We start from the raw sequence: 16,777 nt of genomic DNA, 5'->3' as shown, positions 1-16,777 counted from the left end.
CATATCCCCCCTTATGTATTATACATGGAGATCATATCCCCCCTTATGTATTATACATGGAGATCATATCCCCCTTATGTATTATACATGGAGATCATATCCCCCCTTATGTATTATACATGGAGATCAAACCCCCTTATGTATTATACATGGAGATCATATCCCCCCTTATGTATTATACATGGAGATCATATCCCCCCCTTATGTATTATACATGGAGATCATATCCCCCCTTATGTATTATACATGGAGATCATGTTCCCCCCCCTTATGTATTATACATGGAGATCATATCCCCCCCTTATGTATTATACATGGTGATCATATCCCCCCTTATGTATTATACATGGAGATTATACCCCCCCTTATGTATTATACATGGTGATCATATCCCCCCTTATGTATTATACATGGAGATCATTTCCCCCCCCCCTTATGTATTATACATGGAGATCATACCCCCCCTTATGTATTATACATGGTGATCATATCCCCCCTTATGTATTATACATGGAGATCATTTCCCCCCCCCCTTATGTATTATACATGGAGATCATATCCCCCCTTATGTATTATACATGGAGATCATATCCCCCCTTATGTATTATACATGGAGATCATATCCCCCCCTTATGTATTATACATGGAGATCATATCCCCCCTTATGTATTATACATGGAGATCATATCCCCCTTATGTATTATACATGGTGATCATATCCCCCTTATGTATTATACATGGAGATCATATCCCCCCTTATGTATTATACATGGAGATCATATCCCCCTTATGTATTAGACATGGAGATCATATCCCCCCCTTATGTATTATACATGGAGATCATATCCCCCCTTATGTATTATACATGGAGATCATATCCCCCTTATGTATTATACATGGTGATCATATCCCCCCTTATGTATTATACATGGAGATCATATCCCCCCTTATGTATTATACATGGAGATCATATCCCCCCTTATATATTATACATGGTGATCATATCCCCCCTTATGTATTATACATGGAGATCATATCCCCCATTATGTATTATACATGGAGATCATATCCCCCATTATGTATTATACATGGAGATCATTCCCCCCCCCCTTATGTATTATACATGGAGATCATATCCCCCCTTATGTATTATACATGGAGATCATATCCCCCCTTATGTATTATACATGGAGATCATATCCCCCCTTATGTATTATACATGGAGATCATATCCCCCTTATGTATTATACATGGAGATCATATCCCCCCCTTATGTATTATACATGGAGATCATATCCCCCCTTATGTATTATACATGGAGATCATATCCCCCCTTATGTATTATACATGGAGATCATATCCCCCCTTATGTATTATACATGGAGATCATATCCCCCCCTTATGTATTATACATGGAGATCATATCCCCCCTTATGTATTATACATGGAGATCATATCCCCCTTATGTATTATACATGGAGATCATATACCCCCTTATGTATTATACATGGAGATCATATCCCCCCCTTATGTATTATACATGGTGATCATATCCCCCCTTATGTATTATACATGGAGATCATATCCCCCCTTATGTATTATACATGGAGATCATATCCCCCCTTATGTATTATACATGGAGATCATATCCCCCCTTATGTATTATACATGGAGATCATATCCCCCCTTATGTATTATACATGGAGATCATATCCCCCCTTATGTATTATACATGGAGATCATATCCCCCCTTATGTATTATACATGGAGATCATATCCCCCCCCAGTCCCTTTATTTTGAATATATAAAAGATATAAGACTGTTTATTAGCCGGTGGGTTGTAGAGAAGATAATTTGTACAGAAATATCAGTTTTGGGTTTTTCAGGGTTACGTTTTCCCTTTAAATAAAACAATAGAAATGTATTTTTTGATGACACGAATGATGTCACCTACGGGTGAGGTCCATGGTGATTGGTGCAGGGGCCGTTGCACAGACCAGCGTGAGGCGGGTTACCTTCACATTTGGAACTGATGGATCTAAAAAAAAAATGTAAATCTCATATTAATATACATTCAAACAATTGTATCAATGCGAGTATCAAGGGAAGAATTGTTTCCCTGCGCAGGCGTTGCACGGCGTGTAGCACAGATCTGTCCGGAAATTCGAGTAAAGCTGACCTTTCCCATGTATGGAAATGTCCCCATCCAGCCACAGCCAGGTGAACCCCTTATTTATTTATTTCAGGTACTTCTATATCACCATCAGTGTATGCAGCACTTTACATATATATTGTACATTCACATCAGTCCCCGCCCCCGAGGAGCGTACAATCTAAGGTAACTAACTTACATACACATACTAGGGCCAATTTAGACAGGAGCCTATTCACCTCCCAGCATGTCTTTGGAGTGTGGAGTAATGTGGAGGATATCTAAGCATAGTGGAGGGAATTTGGAGATCCACCCCAGGCTGGGAAAGGCATATTCGACCGAATTATTTGCAGGTCGGATCTGATGGTGACCGGTGGTGGGAGTCGCTGTGTGTAAAGGTAGGTACCAACACGGATGGCGGGGGAGTCATACGGAAGAATATCCCAATCTATGACCTGGGACTACACACGTTACCATTTGTAATGATGGAAGCTGACTTGCCTGCGATTGCTTTGTGATTTCATTGTTTATTGTACGTTTAATCTCCTCGGTCTGGGAAGAATTCGTTGGATCCATTGTACGCCTTTTCGGGGAAGGAGCGACCACAATCATTATTGCCTTTTGGTAGATCCATGGATATATTGTAACTAACATTCCCTATAGGGCAGCACAGCGGCTAAGTGGTTAGCACTTCTGCCTGGCAGTACTAGGGTCGTTGGTTTGAATCCCAACCACAGCACCACCTGCCTGGAGTTTGCATGTTCTCCCTGTACCTTGGTTAGCACTGAAATACCTGGAGGAAACCCACACAGGTACAGGGAGAACATGCAAACTCCAGGCAGGTGGTACCCTGGTTGGGATTCAAACCAACTACCCTAGTACTGCCAGGCAGAAGTGCTAACCAAGGAACAGGGAGAACATGCAAACTCCAGGCAGGTGGTGCTGTGGTTGGGATTCAAACCAATGACCCTAGTACTGCCAGGCAGAAGTGCTAACCAAGGAACAGGGAGAACATGCAAACTCCAGGCAGGTGGTGCCCTGGTTGGGATTCAAACCAATGACCCTAGTACTGCTAGGAGGAAGTGCTAACCAAGGCACAGGGAGAACATGCAAACTCCAGGCAGGTGGTGCACTGGTTGGGATTCAAACCAATGATTCTAGTACTTCCAGGAGAAAGTGCTAACCAAGGCACAGGGAGAACATGCAAACTCCAGGCAGGTGGTGCTGTGGTTGGGATTCAAACCAATGACCCTAGTACTGCCAGGCAGAAGTGCTAACCAAGGAACAGGGAGAACATGCAAACTCCAGGCAGGTGGTGCCCTGGTTGGGATTCAAACCAATGACCCTAGTACTGCTAGGAGGAAGTGCTAACCAAGGCACAGGGAGAACATGCAAACTCCAGGCAGGTGGTGCCCTGGTTGGGATTCAAACCAATGATTCTAGTACTTCCAGGAGGAAGTGCTAACCAAGGCACAGGGAGAACATGCAAACTCCAGGCAGGTGGTGCCCTGGTTGGGATTCAAACCAATGACCCTAGTACTGCCAGGTGGAAGTGCTAACCAAGGTACAGGGAGAACATGCAAACTCCAGGCAGGTGGTGCTGTGGTTGGGATTCAAACCAACGACCCTAGTACTGCCAGGCAGAAGTGCTAACCACTTAGCCGCTGTGCTGCCCTATAGGGAATGTTAGTTACAATATATCCATGGATCTACCAAAAGGCAATAATGATTGTGGTCGCTCCCTCCCCGAAAAGGCGTACAATAGATCCAACGAATTCTTCCCAGACCGAGGAGATTAAACGTACAATAAACAATGAAATCACAAAGCAATCGCAGGCAAGTCAGCTTCCATCATTACAAATGGTAACGTGTGTAGTCCCAGGTCATAGATTGGGATATTCTTCCATATGACTCCCCCGCCATCCATGTTGGTACCTACCATTACACACAGCGACTCCCACCACCGGTCACCATCAGATCCGACCTGCAAATAATCCGGTCGAATATGCCTTTCCCAGCCTGGGGTGAATCTCCAAATTCCCTCCACTATGCTTAGATATCCTCCACACTACTTGTGGTAGCCCCCCCTGGCTCCGCCCAACGCGAGTCGTCACGGACACATGACTTCTTCAGGGTACGGGCCGGGTGCACACTTCCTTCCTTCCATTTTCTAGTAGAAAATAGGATCCATCTACACAAGGGGTCTCCAAACCTTCTAGACAAAGGGCAAATGTACTGTCCTTCCGACTTTAGGGGGGCCGGACTGTGACCTTTGAGAGTAGAAAAGGCCTTGATGTCAGTGGAGCAAAAACAGTGCCCCATTTTTGGTGTCAGTGGGAGGAATAGTGCCCCATCATTGGTATCAGTGAGAGGAATTGTGCCCCATCATTGGTGTCAGTGGGAGGAATAGTGCCCCATCATTGGTGTCAGTGGGAGGAATAGTGCCCCATCATTGGTATCAGTGATAAGAATTGTGCCCCATCATTGGTGTCAGTGGGAGGAATAGTGCCCCATCATTGGTGTCAGTGGGAGGAATAGTGCCCCATCATTGGTGTCAGTGGGAGGAATAGTGCCCCATCATTGGTGTCAGTGGGAGGAATAGTGCCCCATCATTGGTGTCAGTGGGAGGAATAGTGCCCCATCATTGGTATCAGTGGGAGGAATAGTGCCCCATCATTGGTGTCAGTGGGAGGAATAGTGCCCCATCATTGGTATCAGTGAGAGGAATTGTGCCCCATCATTGGTGTCAGTGGGAGGAATAGTGCCCCATCATTGGTGTCAGTGGGAGGAATAGTGCCCCATCATTGGTGTCAGTGGGAGGAATAGTGCCCCATCATTGGTATCAGTGGGAGGAATAGTGCCCCATCATTGGTGTCAGTGGGAGGAATAGTGCCCCATCATTGGTATCAGTGAGAGGAATTGTGCCCCATCATTGGTGTCAGTGGGAGGAATAGTGCCCCATCATTGGTGTCAGTGGGAGGAATAGTGCCCCATCATTGGTGTCAGTTGGAGGAATAGTGTCCCATCATTGGTGTCAGTGGGAGGAATAGTGCCCCATCATTGGTGTCAGTGGGAGGAATAGTGTCCCATCATTGGTGTCAGTGGGAGGAATAGTGCCCCATCATTGGTGTCAGTGGGAGGAATAGTGCCCCATCATTGGTATCAGTGGGAGGAATAGTGCCCCATCATTGGTGTCAGTGGGAGGAATAGTGCCCCATCATTGGTATCAGTGAGAGGAATTGTGCCCCATCATTGGTGTCAGTGGGAGGAATAGTGCCCCATCATTGGTGTCAGTGGGAGGAATAGTGCCCCATCATTGGTGTCAGTGGGAGGAATAGTGCCCCATCATTGGTATCAGTGGGAGGAATAGTGCCCCATCATTGGTGTCAGTGGGAGGAATAGTGCCCCATCATTGGTATCAGTGAGAGGAATTGTGCCCCATCATTGGTGTCAGTGGGAGGAATAGTGCCCCATCATTGGTGTCAGTGGGAGGAATAGTGCCCCATCATTGGTGTCAGTTGGAGGAATAGTGTCCCATCATTGGTGTCAGTGGGAGGAATAGTGCCCCATCATTGGTGTCAGTTGGAGGAATAGTGTCCCATCATTGGTGTCAGTGGGAGGAATAGTGCCCCATCATTGGTGTCAGTGGGAGGAATAGTGTCCCATCATTGGTGTCAGTGGGAGGAATAGTGCCCCATCATTGGTATCAGTGGGAGGAATAGTGCCCCATCATTGGTGTCAGTGGGAGGAATAGTGCCCCATCATTGGTATCAGTGAGAGGAATTGTGCCCCATCATTGGTGTCAGTGGGAGGAATAGTGCCCCATCATTGGTGTCAGTGGGAGGAATAGTGCCCCATCATTGGTGTCAGTGGGAGGAATAGTGCCCCATCATTGGTATCAGTGAGAGGAATTGTGCCCCATCATTGGTGTCAGTGGGAGGAATAGTGCCCCATCATTGGTATCAGTGGGAGGAATAGTGCCCTATCATTGGTGTCAGTGGGAGGAATAGTGCCCTATCATTGGTGTCAGTGGGAGGAATAGGGCCCCATCATTGGTATCAGTGGGAGGAATAGTGCCCCATCATTGGTGTCAGTGGGAGGAATAGTGCCCCATCATTGGTGTCAGTGGGAGGAATAGTGCCCCATCATTGGTGTCAGAGGGAGGAATAGTGCCCCATCATTGGTGTCAGTGGGAGGAATAGTGCCCCATCATTGGTGTCAGAGGGAGGAATATTGCCCCATCATTGGTGTCAGTGGGAGGAATAGTGCCCCATCATTGGTGTCAGAGGGAGGAATAGTGCCCCATCATTGGTGTCAGTGGGAGGAATAGTGCCCCATCATTGGTGTCAGAGGGAGGAATAGTGCCCCATCATTGGTGTCAGTGGGAGGAATAGTGCCCCATCATTGGAGTCAGTGGGAGGAATAGTGCCCCATCATTGGTGTCAGTTGGAGGAATAGTGCCCCATCATTGGTGTCAGTGGGAGGAATAGTGCCCCACCATTGGTGTCAGTGGAAGAATTAGTGCCCCATCATTGGTGTCAGTGGGAGGAATAGTGCCCCATCATTGGTGTCAGAGGGAGGAATAGTGCCCCATCATTGGTGTCAGTGGGAGGAATAGTGCCCCATCATTGGTATCAGTGGAGGAATAGTGTCCCATCATTGGTATCAGTGGAGGAATAGTGTCCCATCATTGGTATCAGTGGGAGGAAAAGTGCCCCATCATTGGTGTCAGTGGGAGGAATAGTGTCCCATCATTGGTGTCAGTGGGAGGAATTGTGCCCCATCATTGGTGTCAGTGGGAGGAATAGTGCGCCATCATTGGTGTCAGTGGGAGGAATAGTGCCCCATGATTGGTGTCAGTGGGAGGAATTGTGCCCCATCATTGGTGTCAGTGGGAGGAATAGTGCCCCACCATTGGTGTCAGTGGGAGGAATAGTGTCCCATCATTGGTGTCAGTGGGAGGAATAGTGTCCCATCACTGGTGTCAGTGAGAGGAATTGTGCCCCATTGTTGGTGTCAGTGGGAGGAATAGTGCCCCATCATTGGTGTCAGTGGGAGGAATAGTGTCCCAACATTAGTGTCAGTGGGAGGAATTGTGCCCCATCCTTGGTGTCAGTGGGAGGAATAGTGCCCCATCATTGGTGTCAGAGGGAGGAATAGTGCCCCATCATTGGTGTCAGTGGGAGGAATAGTGCCCCATCATTGGTGTCAGTGAGAGGAATTGTGCCCCATCAGCGGTGCTGAAGCTCAGTCTGCACATGCAGCTAAATGAACCACTGGAATGACACCCGCGCACCCCGTCCATTTTGCATGATGTAAATTATAGATGGGGTCTATTTATAAAAAATGTGCTTAAGAATTTGCATGTCCCTCACAAAACTTCCTTGTAATTTGCCTAATATGTTTATTTCCTGTGAACGTCGGCTCCATCTAGTGTCTATAATGCTGTATTTTCCTGATTCTGGTATTTCCAAGAAAATAGCACATTATGGCCACTAGATGGAGACGACGATTTTTTTTATAAATAGACCCCAAAGAGTCGTAAAGCAAACCGCTTCTGCCGCCTTCCTGCTTTTCGAACGCTAACGGCGCTCTGTGACACCATTGACCTCGGGATTCATTGTTCGCAAAATAAAGAATTTGTATCTAATGAGAAATATTAAAACATTTTTTGGATAAAAATGTATGAAAATAAAATTCATCTGAATAAGGAAAATCGCAGTTTTCCATTTTTTCCATTTTTACCTGAAATGATCGGCCCGTCCCCCAGAAGGGACTTCTTGTACTTTTCTAAGCTCTCGTCATCCTTGTCCATCTCCTGGATTTCCTGCAGCGATTTTTGGGGTGGAGGTTTGTAGTTCAGTTTGGAATCCACCTCATCATCGTCCTCCACCTCGGGGGTGACCGGATCATTCTCAGACATCTTCACCTGCCAAAGCCAAGAAACATCCGTCACTCTGAGCCAACCAATTCTTTCCTTTACACAGAACGGGATCCAACAAATGTGTGTGATCTGTAATGGTCACAGCATGGAAATTGTACAGAGATCTCATCATTAAATCCCCCCTCCTGACCCTCCCTCAGTCCTGCACAGGTGTACCGGCTCCTCCCCTTCAGTCCTGCACAGGTGTACCGGCTCCTCCCCTTCAGTCCTGCACAGGTGTACCGGCTCCTCCCCTTCAGTCCTGCACAGGTGTACCAGCTCCTCCCCTTCAGTCCTGCACAGGTGTACCAGCTCCTCCCCTTCAGTCCTGCACAGGTGTACCAGCTCCTCCCCTTCAGTCCTGCACAGGTGTACCGGCTCCTCCCCTTCAGTCTTGCACAGGTGTACCTGCTCCTCCCCATTAGTCCTGCACAGGTGTACCGGCTCCTCCCCTCCAGTCTTGCACAGGTGTACCTGCTCCTCCCCTTCAGTCTTGCACAGGTGTACCAGCTCCTCCCCTTCAGTCTTGCACAGGTGTACCAGCTCCTCCCCATCAGTCCTGCACAGGTGTACCGGCTCCTCCCCTTCAGTCCTGCACAGGTGTACCGGCTCCTCCCCATCAGTCTTGCACAGGTGTACCGGCTCCTCCCCATCAGTCTTGCACAGGTGTACCGGCTCCTCCCCTTCAGTCTTGCACAGGTGTACAAGCTCCTCCCCATCAGTCCTGCACAGGTGTACCGGCTCCTCCCCTTCAGTCTTGCACAGGTGTACAGGCTTCTCCTCTTCAGTCTTGCACAGGTGTACCGGCTCCTCCCCTCCAGTCTTGCACAGGTGTACCGGCTCCTCCCCTTCAGTCTTGCACAGGTGTACTGGCTCCTCCCCTTCAGTCTTGCACAGGTGTACCAGCTCCTCCAGTTCAGTCTTGCACAGGTGTACCGGCTCCTCCCCATCAGTCCTGCACAGGTGTACCAGCTCCTCCCCTCCAGTCTTGCACAGGTGTACCGGCTCCTCCTCTTCAGTCTTGCACAGGTGTACCAGCTCCTCCCCTCCAGTCATGCACAGGTGTACCTGCTCCTCCCCTCCAGTCCTGCACAGGTGTATTGGCTCCTCCTATCCAGTCCTGCACAGGTGTACCGGCTCCTCCCCTTCAGTCTGGCACAGGTGTACCGGCTCCTCCCCTTCAGTCTTGCACAGGTGTACCGGCTCCTGCCCATCAGTCTTGCACAGGTGTACTGGCTCCTCCCCTTCAGTCTAGCACAGGTGTACCGTCTCCTCCCCTCCAGTCTTGCACAGGTGTACCAGCTCCTCCCCTTCAGTCTTGCACAGGTGTACAGGCTTCTCCTCTTCAGTCTTGCACAGGTGTACCGGCTCCTCCCCTCCAGTCTTGCACAGGTGTACCGGCTCCTCCCCTTCAGTCTTGCACAGGTGTACCAGCTCCTCCCCTTCAGTCTTGCACAGGTGTACTGGCTCCTCCCCTTCAGTCTTGCACAGGTGTACCAGCTCCTCCAGTTCAGTCTTGCACAGGTGTACCGGCTCCTCCCCATCAGTCCTGCACAGGTGTACCAGCTCCTCCCCTCCAGTCTTGCACAGGTGTACTGGCTCCTCCCCTCCAGTCTTGTACAGGTGTACCGGCTCTTCCCCTTCAGTCTTGCACAGGTGTACCTGCTCCTCCCCTCCAGTCCTGCACAGGTGTATTGGCTCCTCCTATCCAGTCCTGCACAGGTGTACCGGCTCCTCCCCTTCAGTCTTGCACAGGTGTACCGGCTTCTCCCCTCCAGTTTTGCACAGGTGTACCAGCTCCTCCCCTCCAGTCTTGCACAGGTGTATCGGCTCCTCCTATCCAGTCCTGCACAGCTGCACTGGCTCCTCCCCTTCAGTCTTGCACAGGTGTACAGGCTCCTCCTCTTCAGTCTTGCACAGGTGTACCGTCTCCTCCCCTCCAGTCCTGCACAGGTGTGCCAGCTCCTCCCCTCCAGTCTTGCAAAGGTGTGCTGGCTCCTCCCCTTCAGTCTTGCAAAGGTGTACAGGCTCCTCCCCTTCAGTCTTGCACAGGTGTACAGGCTCCTCCTCTTCTGTCTTGCACAGGTGTACCGGCTCCTCCTCTTCAGTCTTGCACAGGTGTACCGGCTCCTCCCCTCCAGTCTTGCACAGGTGTACCGGCTCCTCCCCTTCAGTCTTGCACAGGTGTACCGGCTCCTCCCCTTCAGTCCTGCACAGGTGTACCGGCTCCTCCCCTTCAGTCTTGAACAGGTGTACCGGCTCCTCCCCTGGACTGAAATGGCTTCCTCTGATGTCACTGCACACTGGGAGCTCCTCACAATGTGCATTAGAAGCTGCAGCCAATCAGATAGAGCTCCGCCTCATTTACTGGCTAGATGACGTCCAGGCAAGGTGTGAGGGCACCACGAGGAGATGGGGGGGGGAATTTGTGTTGGGAGGAGGGATTTGGGGAGGTGTATTATGAGTGGGGATTTGTGCTAGGAGGGGAAACTATTTTTTTTGGGGGGGGGTTTGCTAAAAGGGGAAATTTGGGGGTGGGATTTGTGTTAGGAGGTTGAATGTTTTGTGGAGGGGGTGGAATTTGTGCTGGGGGGATATGGGCATAGATAAGATTTAAGCTATGGCGGGTTGGGGGCAAAGATTTGTGCTTGGAGGGGGGGTATTTCAGTGGGGGGGGTGGATTTGTACTGGGAGGAGGGGGAATTTATGCTTAGGGGGTAAGCATGCAGATTAGTGCTAGATTGTTTTGGGGGAGGGGATTTTGGCTGGCACATAATGCTCATACACCATGTTCGCCCTGGGCTCTAGATGTGGTGACTGCATTTGTTTTCTTTTTCTAGGCTCTTCCCCCTCTGTTTTCACCTGGTGATCCGGCCAGTAACAAACCTCCTGTATTAGAGCGCCCCCTCTCTGGATGAAGGAGCACAGGGGGCACCTTTGTACAGTAGCATTTTATGTCTGGGGGGAGGGGGAGTGTTAGATGGATTAGCAGATTTAGATACACTAACAAATTGAAGACAAACTCCAGCTCACCTTTTTAATCAGTCACAGTCACAGTTTTTTGGGGGGAAAAAGGTTTTACATCAATAGATAAAAGCTGATCATCGTAAGCCCCCCTGTCAGTGGTAAATGTTTAGTCTCATCTCTGTAAACTGATATATCTACGCAAGAGTTTGTTTTTTTGAGAAATAACAGACTTTCTGGGCAGATCAGCTGGTGAAGATAAGGGAAAGAAAGCCTTAAAAAAAAGAAAACTAATGCAGCCGTCATGTCTAAGCTGCAATACATTCAAACAACACCAACATGCGGAAGTTTCTATGAGATTCTAGAGATTGGAGCTCACATCTCCGGAACTCCAGACATTTCTACACTCTGAGATGGCGGTCGATGTTCATTTCTTAACTCGTGTGCCATCAGCAGAGAGGAAATGAAGAAACCACATCGGGGGGGGGGGGGGGGGGACCAACGATCAGAGACATTCACATCAGACCATTGGATGAGATCTTCTCTAATACCCCCCCCCCTTCATGTAGGATCATCCAAGTAAAGAAGCAGCATTTAAAGAAGACCTGTCCCCAGACCATTCATTTCAACAACACTCTTCCCATGAGATTTATTCCTGTTATTTCCCTGTAAATTCTTCCCAAAAGGGATGTGATGTCAGCAACCCCAACGGACTCAGAGCTGTCATCCAGGTGACCCTTTATATCACAAGGCCCGCGAGCCGAATCCAGCCCACCAAGTTATTTCATGTGGCCCATACATCTCTCCTGCAGCTGCGGCGCCCCCTTGTCCCAGCAGCAGAGAGGAGGACAGAACTCCTGCACCAGATCCTGCACCTCTCTGTGCAGCCGCAGCACCCCCTCGTCTCCACCCCCACCTTTTTCCAGCAGTCAGCAGCAGAGAGGAGGACAGAACTCCTTCACCAGATCCTGAGTCTCTCTGTGCAGCCACAGCACCCCTCATCTTCACCCCCCACCTTGTCACAGCAGTCGGCACAGAGAGGCTCGTCTCCTTCAATCCTCTCAGCAGTTGGCAACAGAGAGGAGAACAGAACTCCTCCACCAGATTCTGCACCTGTCTGTGCAGCTGCAGCACCCCTCGCCTTCACCCCCCACCTTGTCACAGCAGTAGAGGAAAGAACAGAACCCCTCCACCAGATCCTGAGTCTCTCTGTGCAGCCACAGCACCCCCTCGTCTCCACCCCCACTTCTCCCAGCAGTCAGCAGCAGAGAGGAGGACAGAACTCCTCCACCAGATCCTGAGTCTCTCTGTGCAGCCACAGCACCCCTCATCTTCACCCCATCTTGTCTCAGCAGTCGGTACAGAAAGGCTCCTCGTTCAATCCTCTCAGCAGTCGGCAGCAGAGAGGAGAACAGAACTCCTCCACCAGATCCTGCACCTCTCTGTGCAGCCGCAGCACTCCCTTGTCTCCATCCTCCACCTTGTCTCAGCAGTAGAGGAGGGGACAGAACCCCTCCACCAGATCCTTTGCTTCTCCATGCAGGCACAGAGAGGCTCATCTCTTCACCACCTCTCAGCAGTCAGCAGTAGAGAGGAGAACAGAACTCCTCCACCAGATCCTGCACCTCTCTGTGCAGCCACAGCACTCCCTTGTCTCCATCCTCCACCTTGTCTCAGCAGTAGAGGAGGGGACAGAACTCCTCCACCAGATCCTTTGCTTCTCCATGCAGGCACAGAGAGGCTCATCTCTTCACCACCTCAGCAGTCAGCAGTAGAGAGGAGAACAGGACTCCTCCTACACATTCTGTGTCTCTTTGTGCAGCCAGAGAAACCCTTCTTCTCCACCCCCATCTTGTCACAGCACTCTCTCATCTCCACCCCCATCTTGTCTCAGCAGTTGGCAGAAGAGAGGAGGACAGAACTCCTTCACCAGATCTTGCGCTTCTCCATGCAGCCACAGAGAGGCTCCCCCCCCCCTCAGAAGTCAGCAGCAGAGAGGATGACAGAACTCCTCCTACAGATCCTGCACCTCTCTGTGCAGCCGCAGCTCCCCTCATCTCTAATTCCCCTGGTCTCAGCATTTAGCAGACTCCATCCCTCCTCTGGTCCTCCTCCAGACCCTCCACTTTCTGTGTCCCAACTCCACCCCCAGCTTCTTCCCTGCAGCAGCACAAGATAACGGGGGTGCACTATGATGTAAGGGAGGGTGGGGGTTCTTGACTTCTGATGATGGGAGAGCTCTTGACATCTGATGTAAGGGGGAGGAGTTATTCTGGACATCTAGTCTTACAGTACAGCCTTTGAGGGCAATCATAATGCTAATGTAGCCTGTGATGACACTGAGTTTGACACCCCCTGCTCTATAGTATTCTCCTTCACTCCTACACCAGCAGCTCCATAAAAGTTTATGTAGGGAGGTGAGACGAGGGACAGGAGAGCTGGGCCAGCACAGATGGTAATTAGACACTTCCAAAAGTAGAGAGGGCTATGATGTGCAAGGAAGGGGGTGTACTTGGGAACTGACTCCTCCCTTATCTAGTAAAAAATTGGTTGGACTGGGCAGATCTGGACACTTCACATATCTTAGACAGGTTTTGTTTATGTAATAGAACATTGGGTGGAGAACTCTGAACTTTTCATGGACGTCACATACAGTCAGGTCCATAAATATTGGGACATGGACACAATTCTAACATTTTTGGCTCTATACACCACAATGGATTTGAAATGAAAGGAACAAGATGTGCTTTAACTGCAGACTGTCAGCTTTAATTTGAGGGTATTTACATCCAAATCAGGTGAACGGTGTAGGAATGACAACAGTTTGCATATGTGCCTCCCACTTGTTAGGGGACCAAAAGTAATGGGACAATTGGCTTCTCAGCTGTTCCATGGCCAGGTGTGTGTTATTCCCTCATTACCCCAATTACAATGAGCGGATAAAAGGTCCAGAGTTCATTTCAAGTGTGCTATTTGCATTTGGAATCTGTTGCTGTCAACCCTCAAGATGAGATCCAAAGAGCTGTCACTATCAGTGAAGCCATCATTAGGCTGAAAAAACAAAACAAACCCATCAGAGAGATAGCAAAAACATTAGGCGTGGCCAAAACAACTGTTTGGAACATTCTTAAAAAGAAGGAACGCACCGGTGAGCTCAGCAACACCAAAAGACCCGGAAGACCACGGAAAACAACTGTGGTGGATGAGCGAAGAATTCTTTCCCTGGTGAAGAAAACACCCTTCACAACAGTTGGCCAGATCAAGAACACCCTCCAGGAGGTAGGTGTATGTGTGTCAAAGTCACCAATCAAGAGAAGACTTCACCAGAGTGAATACAGAGGGTTCACCACAAGATGGAAACCATTGGTGAGCCTCAAAAACAGGAAGGCCAGATTAGAGTTTGCCAAACGACATGTAAAAAATCCTTCACAGTTCTGGAACAACATCCTATGGACAGATGAGACCGACATCAACTTGTACCAGAGTGATGGGAAGAGAAGAGGATGGAGAAGGAACTGCTCATGGTCCTCAGCATACCACCTCATCAGTGATCATGGTGGTGGTAGTGTCATGGCGTGGGCATGTATGGCTGCCAATGGAACTGCTTCTCTTGTATTTATTGATGATGTGACGGCTGACAGAAGCAGCCGGATGAATTGTGAAGTGTTTCGGGAATATTATCGGCTCATATTCAGCCAAATGCTTCACAACTCATTGGACGCTTCACAGTGCAGATGGACAATGACCCAAAGCAGACTGCAAAAGACACCAAAGAAGTGGAATGTTCTGCAATGGCCAATCACCTGACCTGAATCCGATTGAGCATTTCACTTGCTGAAGACAAAACTGAAGGGAAAATGCCCCAAGAACAAGCAGGAACTGAAGACAGTTGCAGTAGAGGCCTGGCAGAGCCTCACCAGGGATGACACCCAGCGTCTGCTGATGTCTATGCGTTCCACACTTCAGGCTGTAATTGACTGCAAAGGATTTGCAACCAAGTATTAAAAAGTGAAAGTTTGATTTATGATTATTATTCTGTCCCATTACTTTTGGTCCCTTAACCCTTTGAGGACCGTAAGATTTTGTAACACCAAAAGAATCAATTTTTTTGTTTTTAAAGTTCGTACACTTCAGTTGCTGTAAGTAAGCTATTTCATGAAATAATTGGCAAAAAGCTAGATCCATTTGTTGTTTGTTGATAAGAACTAATATTTTGACTCAAATCAAAAAAAGAAAAGAGTTTTAAGTTCTTAATCAGATGATACACGCAATTAAAAACATGAGGCACATACTGTATACAAACTGTTGTAATTCCTACACCGTTCACCTGATTTGGATGTAAATACCCTCAAATTAAAGCTGACAGTCTGCAGTTAAGCATATCTTGTTCGTTTCATTTCAAATCCATTGTGATGGTGTATAGAGCCAAAAATGTTAGAATTGTGTCAATGTCCCAATATTTATGGGCCTGACTGTATTTTAGGCAGGCTCTCATTATCTAGTAGAACATTGGGTGGACTGGGGAGCTCTAGACTTTTCATGGATGTCCTCTTTATCTAGTAGAGCATTGGGTGAACTGGGCAGCTCTGGACATTTCATGGATGTCCTCTTTATCTAGTAGAGCATTGGGTGAACGGGGCAGCTCTGGACATTTCATAGATGTCCTCTTTATCTAGCAGAACATTGGGTGGACTGGGGAGCTCTGAACTTTTCATGGATGTCCTCCTTATCTAGTAGAGCATTGGGTGAACTGGGCAGCTCTGGACATTTCATGGGTGTCCTCTTTATCTAGTAGAGCATTGGGTGAACTGGGCAGCTCTGGACATTTCATGGGTGTCCTCTTTATCTAGTAGAGCATTGGGTGAACTGGGCAGCTCTGGACATTTCATGGGTGTCCTCTTTATCTAGTAGAGCATTGGGTGAACTGGGCAGCTCTGGACATTTCATGGGTGTCCTCTTTATCTAGTAGAGCATTGGGTGAACTGGGCAGCTCTGGACATTTCATGGGTGTCCTCTTCATCTAGTAGAGCATTGGGTGGATTGGGAAGTTCTGGACATTTCATGGATGTCACACATCTTAGACAGGTTCTCATTATTCAGTAGAACATTGGATGGACTGGGCAGCTCTGGACATTTCATGAATGTCACACATCTTAGACAGGTTCTCATTATCCAGTAGAACATTGGATGGACTGGGCAGCTCTGGACATTTCATGGACGTCACACATCTTAGACAGGTTCTCATTATCTAGTAGAATATTGGGTGGATTGGGAAGCTCTGGACATTTTATAGATGTCCTCTTTATCACGTAGAACATTGGGTGGACTGGGGAGTTCTGGACATTTCATGGATGTCACAAATCTTAGACAGGCTCACTTTATGTAGTAGAACATTGGGTGGACTGGGCAGCTCTGGACATTTCATGGATGTGTTCTTTATCTAGTAGAGCATTGGGTGGACTGGGCAGCTCTGGACATTTAATGGATGTCACACATCTTAGACAGGTTCTCATTATCTAGTAGAGCATTGGGTGGACTGAGCAGCTCTGGACATTTAATGGATGTCACACATCTTAGACAGGTTCTCATTATCTCGTAGAACATTAGGTGGACTGGGCAGCTCTGGACATTTCATGGATGTCACACATCTTAGACAGGTTCTCATTATCTCGTAGAACATTGGGTGGACTGGGCAGCTCTGGACATTTCATGGATGTCCTCTTTATCTAATAGAACA

The 16,777-nt window shown here is 48.5% G+C and overlaps 1 protein-coding gene across 1 annotated transcript in view; it reads right to left on the bottom strand.

Moving 5' to 3' along the window:
* Positions 1-16,777, bottom strand: part of LOC149430870 (rho GDP-dissociation inhibitor 2-like) — a 30,970-nt gene that overhangs the window by 4,535 nt on the left and 9,658 nt on the right. Inside the window, exons 2-3 of the mRNA XM_089665972.1 lie at positions 7,899-8,082; positions 1,956-2,039 (exon numbers count right to left, since the gene is read on the bottom strand). Of these exons, the coding sequence (XP_089522098.1) occupies positions 1,956-2,039; positions 7,899-8,076 (262 nt within the window). The 5' untranslated portion in view covers positions 8,077-8,082. The remainder of the gene's footprint in view (positions 1-1,955; positions 2,040-7,898; positions 8,083-16,777) is intronic.

This window comes from Staurois parvus, unplaced genomic scaffold, assembly GCF_062004578.1.
Source record: "Staurois parvus isolate SC_StPar_1 unplaced genomic scaffold, SC_StPar_1.0 ptg002445l, whole genome shotgun sequence".
Classification (NCBI taxonomy): domain Eukaryota; kingdom Metazoa; phylum Chordata; class Amphibia; order Anura; family Ranidae; genus Staurois; species Staurois parvus.
The sequence above is the reverse complement of the archived record's forward strand: the minus strand, read 5'-3'. Positions and strand labels throughout refer to the sequence as shown.